The sequence below is a fragment of the Montipora capricornis genome, chromosome 13, assembly GCF_036669925.1.
Source record: "Montipora capricornis isolate CH-2021 chromosome 13, ASM3666992v2, whole genome shotgun sequence".
NCBI lineage: Eukaryota > Metazoa > Cnidaria > Anthozoa > Scleractinia > Acroporidae > Montipora > Montipora capricornis.
In genome coordinates, this window is record NC_090895.1 from 3,875,246 (window position 1) to 3,885,245 (window position 10,000).

The window sequence follows — 10,000 nt, forward strand, 5'->3', positions numbered from 1 at the left end:
TGTTAACAAGACGACAAAAGTTAGAAAATGCACTTAAACGATGTTGAATGTTAATGTCCTTTTTCATGACTTCCTAACAAAAACCAGCACCTGAAAGTACTGAGGGATCTGGCACGAGGTAACCCTGTGCAAGAATCCTTGTAATGTGAAGCGATCCTGGCAAAAAGGTCGTTCAGTGACTTTTAGGATGTTATTTTCATTTTTCCTCAAGAGTAGCTGTATTTTTGCACCCGATTCAATAATATAATGAGCACAACTTTTATTTGGGTCGTTTGCTCTTGTTTTCCTAAAATCAACGTTTGAAAAAAGCTCCGTTTCTTATTGCGGCATCTTTTGCTGTCCGCTGTGACTTCCTAAGTAGTTCAACTGCCGAATAACTTTTGGATAACCATTGTACTTGCACAAGTTCACAGATAGTCATGGCGTTGGCTAGCATATCTTTTTTTTTCAAATTTTTATTGAGATGGGAGATATCATGCTGGCTGCTACTACTGCTACTACTACTGCTGCTGCTACTACTACTACTACTACTACTACTACTACTACTACTGCTGCTGCTGCTGCTGCTGCTGCTGCTGCTGCTGCTGCTGCTACTACTACTACTACTACTACTGCTTCTACTACTACTACTACTACCACCACCACCACCACCACCACCACTACTACTACTACTACTACTACTACTACTACTACTACTACTACTACTACTACTACTACTACTACTACTACTACTACTACTACTACTACTACTACTACTATTGCTGCTACTAGTACTACTACTGCTACTACTGCTGCTGCTGCTGCTGCAACTACTACTGCTGCTGCAGCTATTACTACTACTATTACTACTACCACTACTACTAAGAGAATTTTTTTTCTTGGCGAGGAAGCTTAAGAGGACACCATAGGGGGCTTATTACTATGAGCTCCCTTCCTAACTTACGACTCTAAATGAAATACAAGAGCGGCGAAATCAGATTTAATTATAAACTAAGATAAAAAAAAAAAAAAGCAAACAGGACAAGATACACTAAACACGCAAAAAGCAGCAAAAATAAATAAATTTAAAAAAATAAATAAATAATGTCCATATGTGGAGAATCAGCTAAGGAGAAAATACTTTCAAAGTAGATTTAAAAAGAGAGATAGTGGCAGCACATTGTATATTTTGGCTTAAAGAATTGAAAAATCTTACAGTATTTCTAGTTTAAGATCAAGATTTTGCCTTTTCTGCCCGGCCTTAAAAACCCTTAAATTAATTTGGACTTTGAATAATTTATAGGTAACTTATTGGCTTGGCTCCAAGCTGTTAGTTTCAAGAGCTCCTCATTCAGAGTTCTTTCAAGAAAATCGACATCATTGTGAGAAAAGAATATGTTTCTACCGTCAATAAAAAGAATAAAATCCAAAACACTTGAGACATGGCATAAATCATTTATATAAATCAGAAAAAGCAAATGCCCCAATATCAAGCCTTGAGGAACACCACATTTTATAACATGGAGAGAAGAGGAGGTGTCATTGAATTGAACAAATTGATGCCTATTAATTACTTACGTAATTCGCAAACCAGTTGTGGGCTACCCCCCTGATACCATAATGGAATTACTTAATGTTGTAATCAAATGTATCAAAAGCTGTGGCTAAATCGACAAAAATGCATACAGTGATTTTATAGTCATCAATAGCGGCAGATATCTTATCCGGCGTACAAAAGAGTTAAAGCATATTCAGTTGAGTGATTTACGAAAGCCAAACTGATTGTCCGAGAGTATCTTATGCTTATTTAAAAGGCCCAATAAACAATTATAAAGTACTCTTTCTAGGATTTTTGAAAACGCGAGAAGGACATGCAGAAACAGGTCTATCATTAGAAAAGGATGACTTATCACCAGATTTAAATATGGGTATAACACAAGCAATTTTCAGTTGATTAGGAACAATTCCAGAGGTCATAGACAGATTAATAATATGAGTTAAGGGGCAGCAGATAAAATGAGCGCAATCCTTAACAAAGTCCATAAAAACATGGTCATATCTCGCAACAGTTCCAGAGCTAAAACTGAGAAAAAATCTCAATGATTTCTTGTTCAGTTTGTTTATAAAGAGTGAAATCTCCTACGAGGGTTAAAGCAGTAATCTTGCCTTAGCCGGTCCGATCTGGTTGCCAAAAGTTCCAAATGACAGTCTTTCAAGCACAAATGTGCAAGTGAAGGCGAGACGCTGGTAAAGCAAGGTTCGATAAATCCCTTGTCTTTTGTTTGATGCTTGTGTAAACAAAAGGATTCGCGGTGGGTTGAAGGCAAAAACTCGCCAATTAGATGATGTTGACAGTAAATACCTTGAAGAGTAAGAGTTGTGAAAGCGCAAAAGTGAAAAACTTCCACAGTCAAATCTCACGGCGAACAAAACAGCAACTTCCACCTCGGTTTTCACACGATCGAAAAACTTACACAATCAAATCACCACTTTCAATTTTTTAAACATAGAAGGGGGTTAAATGTTATGGTACATAAGTTATTCGAACTCAACTTCTTTGTTACTGAATCCCTTCTAAGGATATCAAGAAAAGCACATGGAACATCTAGAAGCTGTACTAATAAAAACTTTGAAATGATGCGTAATCTGCTAACTGAATAACCTCTTTTATTAAAGGCTTCCTTAAAACGTTTCAAGAACGAACACGCACGTCACAACTTAAATGTAGTTTGACATAGATCACAAACAAGCAGAACAAACATTTTTAAAACGACCATTTGAGGCCAAATAGAAAAACTGTGAACAACGTCATCGGCTTTCCCAGTATTTGCATGCAAGTAGATCACGCAAACGAGATTTGTCAGTTTGTGAAGTAAACGTGCATCGAGCAGAGCTTTGAAGTCATGATCGTCTCTGACAAAGATATTGTTCAAGTAAATAAGACTGGTGATGAAGGAAGGGGGTGGAAAGATGGTCCCTGTGGCAAGTTTTCTTAGAAATCCCAGTCCCTGATAGGGAAAATATAATTTTAGAGCATCGAAACATGAGATTACTGGAAAACGGAGGCGATAAAGACAGTGCGAGGTATAATTTGTAGCTGCATGGGATTGCTTACCTAAGTATCCGTCGGAAAAGGCATGCTATCACCTGGCACATAAAAGAGCATTCTGAATGATACAGTCTACCGTTTCTGTGCGTCTCCTTCAGAGTCACAGTCATGATCATCATCATCATTACTAAATTCATCAGCATAAGTATCATCACCAGTGTCTTCCTCGGAGTCTTCGCTATCATCACTAGACCCACAAGGGTCACTAGGTCGGAGTTTAGGGAAGTTAATTCTTGCCAGTGAAGCCGTATTAGAGCTAGGGATATTGTAGGTAGGGAGCTTTGAGGTTACAAAACAAGCCTGTTAGCATCAGGAAGGTCCTCACTATAACATGGTGGTGGCCAGGAACGCAAGTAGACCGCCTCAATTATTTGATATCAGGAATTTTGAGCAGAACTAATTCTTGATGACCTCTGATAATGCAAATCCCATTCGCACCAAGGCGCCTTATCTCCCATTCCCAGTGATCAAATCCCATTTTCCCATCGAAAATTCAGGTCAATTCCACCTCTCATTTTACCCCTTCATGACCCTCAAATATGTTAATTTAACATTCAGTAAGCTATTTTACATCAAATCAAATAACTTCATTCACGGTATTCTTATCAGTCCCTAATGACTTGTATGTCAACTCACGGGTACGACTTTTTAATAATAACACATCTTATTCGAAATTGAGCAAGGTCGACGGCGATAGGAAAACTTTCTTCGAAGTTAAAAAAAAACCGGCACTACACATTTAAAGACTTGGTCTCATTCTATGTTATCCTTGATAAGAAGAAGGCTAAATATTTTCACGTGATTCCCTTTTGGCCTGAACATTTTTTGTCGTACTGGATGAAGTAGCTGAGACATAAGGAAAAACACAACTATATTCAATACTAATGATATCCACAAAAAAAAAATTGCAAGTATACATAAATATATGTATTTTTCAGTAGTCGAGCACCAAAAAATCGTAATAGCAGAAGTTATCCTTTTGATCAATTTAACTCAGTACACTTAAATGATGTCGATGTTTTCTTAGAGCAAATGAAGGAAAATGTTATCACTAACGATGTCCTAAATAGTACGGGAAAAGCCGTGAAACAAACATTTATGCTGCCAATAACCACCAGTTGCTTATCCTGTCCTTGCTTCGAAATATTTCAATCTTCACTTAAGAGTTGCACAGAAGAACAGATTTATTCGTTGGGCTACCTAACGGCAATGGCAGTTTTTCTTCGAAGGAAAGGCCGGAGCTTGCGGGTAAATGCGAATTTACAAGGGAGCACTTGCAAGTGAGAACATAATGAGCCTAGTGATTTAGTGGAAACGCTGCAAACCCGCAAGTACAGCTAGTGAGCTTCATGATCATCGTATTAATTACACTTTTTTTTGCAAGAATCTTTTATAAGAACTACTGACTAAGAAGATACCCAGGCTGAGAGTCAGTTAAGAACGTTTGCTCGGTTAAGGACTTTTCCTTTGCTGATTTGTTGCCAAACTGTTGTCTAATGTCAGGACTAAAAAGTTAAGACTTACGAGTTAAGACCAAAAGTTATGAGCCTGGTTCTATGTCAATTATGTTGAAAAACATGGTTGGACATCTTTAAAGCTTCGTAGGCAAATTACTAGAGTAATTTTCTTTGACAAAGACTTAAATAATCTGGCTGCCCTTCCCTTCCTGGAATCACTCCAGAAACCCACCAGGAGATCAAGACATACACCTGTGAACACTATATCCGACTCTCAGCGTGTACCCGGGCTGATGTGGAGGAATGCGGGGACTTTACGGGGACTTTGCAACCAATTTCTGCCCTTGTAGTGGGGGAAATGTGGGGACTTAGATTTTTGAATGCCCTATTGTCATGCAAATTAGTCATGTGTTATGCTGGGGGGCAAACATTGGAAAAAAGGTAAATTGTGGAAAATCGGCTCGTCGAAATATTGAAATAGCATTGCTAAAAGTGCATTTTAGTATTTAGAATTAAGTACCTTTTATTATATCTTTTGATTGCTTTTGACAGTTTGACTTTGTACTTCGTTATCTGCTCATTTTTCACTAAAAAATCATCCAAGTAACTTGTGTAGTGATTCTATTTTGCTGCTTAGGTTATAAAATTTCAATAAACGTGAAAAAAATCGGCAGTGGGGCTATAATGTTCGTTATAACGTCTCGAACTTGTGTTGTTTGCCCCCTCAGAAGTGTGTAGCTAATTTGCACGATAATAGCAAATCCAACATGGCGGCCATCGTGAATAAGGTCTATTGTCTGAGAGATTATTACTAAATGACATCAGATCGAGACCAATACGCGATCCACGCGAGGTTGTCCCTGCAAACAACAAAACAATCCTCGGGGCGGCTGTTTTGGTGTCCCATACAGAGAAAAATATCGATTTACTTTGCAAAGACCACAGATAATCAACCAATCTGAACGAAATCAGGACGCGTTCTTCTTCGTCGAACGCAAAAAAAGAGACGGTATTCGGAGACAGTATCAATCTTAGAAATCCTGGACACTTCATCAACTTGTGTGTGTAGAGATGCGCTTAATGTTGATCACGCTATGGTTAGCAGACGTGGTAGTTTTATCGTTCAGCGTCAAAACGAGCTCGGAGATGTTGAAGCTGAGCTGTCACTATGTGGAAGTAGAACTTGTCCTATAAGAGATCACGGGAGAAGTATTCAACAAAGGGGCCAGGAAAGCCCCCGATCATGATGTTCGCTTCGACACCCACTCCCGTGGCTTCGGGGGAAGGCAAAGATCTGCATTTTTGATGTTCGGATTTGTCACCCAAATGCAGAATCTTATGAGGACCTCACTCCAAATCACCAACATCACAGTGCTTTGATGGAGCTCCTATCTCTCTTCCTTGTTTTATGACCTCATAATGCTCATAATGAATCCGCTCAACTGAGAGAAGAAAATTGCGGTTTCCAAAATTTAAAAGTTAATACACTTGGATGATCACATGATTGATTCTAGTGTTTAAACCTTGCAAAAAGCATTAAACCATTTGCTTCCTCACAAAGTGTTTTTACGTCATTTTATGAAGACAACCAAGTCAACCGCTTATTCAGCGATAAACTACCCTCCATAAGTGCGGTTTGATTTCACGTTTTAGTGCAGTTTTTCAACGGTGACCTATAGTTGGTTTCAGCATAACGTTTCTTTCATGGTTGACTTTCTTGCAAAAATGAAAAGAGTATCTGGGCCAAGAATTCAAATGCTTGAAAACCCGTGCAAGTTTGCATGAAAGCAATTAGCACGGTTTTAGTTGTTAGAGATTGACGGTTGCAACTGGGATTGACTTTCATTCTCTTCGCGGGATTTTTTTACAAGACTGAATATTTCCAGCTTGCTAAGAATCGAAATTGACCTGGAAAAAAGAATTGTTATGATTCTTTGTGAAAAATGTTTTGGTTGTTCATCGCGGTAAAGGACAATAATATGTAAATACTATTGTTTTTATTGCAACGGTGTCACGATTATAGATATTCTCTTCGCACATGATCATGATAGACAAAAAAAAATATATATATATATATTGATACTTTTTTGCTATTAGGTTCCTCTCAATCATGTACAGTTTACCTAAATGCCTTGCATGTCTTAACATCTTGTGTTCGAGAAGGAAACATGGCACTGTGTCTGACAGGTCGATCATTAATTAACCGGCGAAGGCAAAGTCAATACGGAGAGAACAAAACCAATATGAAGGTGTAAATGAGGACGGTGCAGGAATTTGTACAGAAATTCCCGGTCTTTTGCGATAGACGAAAACGTTTATTATGCAGTTGTGTTAGTATATGTTTTGCGTAATCGATGTCAGCCATAAAGAGTTTGACTGGTTCTATTTTAGCTACATCGCGCCAGCATTTTTAGCAACAGTTTGTCCACAGTCGGCTACAAGAATTTTGTGTATTTTTAATATTGGATGATATTTCCTGGATTCTACTTAATTTCATAGTTCCTACTTATACTCCCCTCCACACCATTTCACTGATACCTATGTCAACTGGATACTTACTTGACGTTTTGTTCCTATTTATGTTGTTTTCTTTGTTTTCAATTTATTCATGGAATAACAGTTATTGATGGCAGTGTTTTTTTCAAATCATTTTGTAACTGACGAAGATGTGGGACACATCAAAACATGAATTTCCGGTTAAAAGAGTTTTATAAGTTGATAAAATTTGATAAGTATGCAATAAATAAGAGATATGTAGGTGACACTGACACTTTTTGTTTTCTAGTTTCGCCAACGTTGAACGTTTCAAAAAACCAAACAGTAACCGAGGGATCGGATCTCAGTTTATTATGCACAGCTGAGGGCAAACCACCACCAAGAACAACTTGGATAAGACTCTTTAATAACAATGTTGTGTCTGGGAATTTCAGTAGCATCAGTAGACAGGATGCAGGAGGCTACAGATGCACCGCTGATAATGGAGTTGGAAGTCCTGTTAGTAGAGATGTCTTCATTGATGTGCAGTGTGAGTATGACAAGACATTATATAATGCTTCACGTTTATTTGCATTCCAGAAGTTCAAGCTCTCAAAATTCTTGTCAGCGGTATTTAAATCCAAGGACTGAATTTTAGCTAAGCGTACCTTTAAGGAACACTGCTATGAAGGGTGTTGCCACTCAGAGGAAACCTTAAACGCCCACTTTGTTGCTTCCCTTGCAGCCTTATCAGATATGGAAATTAAAACATTCGCGCTTGTGTTTTAAAAGTAACGAGATGCTTCTGTGAAGCATACACTGGGTTGCCTGTGGTACGTGCTACAGAAAATCAGAAGGCACTGAATTGTGTGGTATTGAAATACAGCATTCCAGTCTCTGAAGAATAACAAATAAAAGAGAAGCGAGAAACATTGGCTTCTGGGCTGACATGTTGATAATTTTCAAGTTCCCTCACAACTTCTTTTTACCACAAGTGTGCCCTCTGAGCATCTGAGGGCTTTCTAATACTAAAGTTCACTGAAGTTAAGCCCTGCCGGGCGGGGTTAGTGTTTGGATGGGAGACCAAAATAACGTACCCCTCTTAAAAAAGAAGCATCGGACCGAAAATACTATTAACTCTAACAAATGCGAACTCAGCAAGGTACAGATCTTTTTAGCTTGCTTTATGCAAAACAAATATTGATGAAAAAGCAAATAACTATTGATACACAGTTTTCAGAAAGAGCAGAAGGAAGTTTCCCGGACGGTCGATCGAGAATAAAATATTTACGACATCAAAACAACATTAATTTTGAACCGTGAATATAGAATATAAAAAGTTACGATCAGCGACAAACATTTTGGGAGATTTTTGCTACGTTCAAGTAAATTGCAAAATCGAAAGTGACTTGGCCGGAATTCAGCGGGCGCCGTGATTAAGTTACCGCTGTATGTTTACTCGCCAAACAGTGAAGCATCTGTGTCAAATGATGGCAAGATACCGGGTTTTTGTAAGTTTCTTTTTACTGGGTTGCCTATGGGCAAACCCAGTCGAGGTCTGCGTTTAGTTTGTTTGTTTTCTTTTTTTTCTTTTTTTTCTTTTTTTTATTTTTATTTATTATTTTTTTTCCGTGTCGGTAAAAGTCTTGCCTGTCACTCCCCTGGTAAGTGGTGTCTTTGTGGATAGAGCCTTCTGCGCGTATTTTCGTAGGATCGAGAGGGTAGTGGAACTGCGTAGATTTCTCTGGTGGACACAGTAGAATCATTAACTTAGCCTGCAATGGCGTCGAAAGTCATGCAACGCGAATGGCGTTTTAGTGGATCCTTAAACAAAATATACCCTTATGGAGCTCAATAATGGAAAGTCAGTTGGATAAACTAGGCATGAATCTCAAAAGCGACGAGTACTGGACTTCGACAACAATCTATCGCCCGTCGAGACGAAATCAAAGTGAGCAGTATTTACCTGAAGTACAAGGTAATTTGACACAATTGAGTTTGTTGTCTTCACGCACGCAATGAAATAGGAAGAGGTTTTCGCCTCTAAGAGCAAATATGTTGTTTGTTTCAATAAAACTTTCGCTGGAAAGGATTCTGTGGTATTTTCTGCCTTTGTGAATTATAATATCATGTTGTGTATTGAATTTTCGAGCTTAAGGTTGAAATGTGATATGCGAGAAGTTTTTTAGTTTTGCTCTGTAAGCGGGAAGGGTTCACAGGCCTGTTGAAAGCGTGCTCGAGTTTCAACAAAATGAGCCCCAAAATCAGTGAAAACTTGTGACGCAGATGAATAATAAAGTAGCTGCTATTTCCAAAATGATGGAATTACCTGGTGATAATAACGTCGTACGCGTCTTGGAGAGTAAATTTTGACTTTGCATAAACAAGAGTTGGGCGATTGTGATCTTTGTTTTGACTTCGCTCATTTCATTGTCAAACTTTTTAAAAACCCGGTATCTTGCCATCATTTGACACAGATGCTTCACTGTTTGACGAGTAAACATGCCGCGGTAACGTAATCACGGCGCCCGCTGAATTCCGGCCATGTCACTTTTCGATTTTGCAATTTACTTGAACATAGCAAAAATCTCCCAAAATGTTTGTCGCTGATCGTAACTTTTATATTCTATATTCACGGTTCAAAATTAATGTTGTTTTCATGTCGTAAATATTTCATTCTCGATCGACCGTCCCGGAAACTTCCTTCTGCTCTTTCTGAAAACTTAATAGTTATTTGCTTTTCATCAATATTTGTTTTGCATAAAGCAAGCTAACAAAATCTGTACCTTGCTGAGTTCGCATTTGTTAGCGTTAATAGTATTTTCAGTCAGATGCTTCTGTTTTTCGTGACGGGTTCATTGTTTTGGTCTCCCATCCTAACACTAACCCCGCTCAACAGGGCTTGACGTCAGTGAAGTTTAGTATTACAAAGCTGTCAGATGCTCAGAGGGCACACTTGTGGTGCAAGGAAGTTGGAACT

The 10,000-nt window shown here is 38.4% G+C and overlaps 1 protein-coding gene across 1 annotated transcript in view; it reads left to right on the top strand.

Moving 5' to 3' along the window:
* Positions 1 to 10,000, top strand: part of LOC138029726 (fibroblast growth factor receptor 3-like) — a 58,819-nt gene that overhangs the window by 13,982 nt on the left and 34,837 nt on the right. The window contains exon 3 of the mRNA XM_068877485.1: positions 7,331 to 7,570. Within this exon, the coding sequence (XP_068733586.1) occupies positions 7,331 to 7,570 (240 nt within the window). The remainder of the gene's footprint in view (positions 1 to 7,330; positions 7,571 to 10,000) is intronic.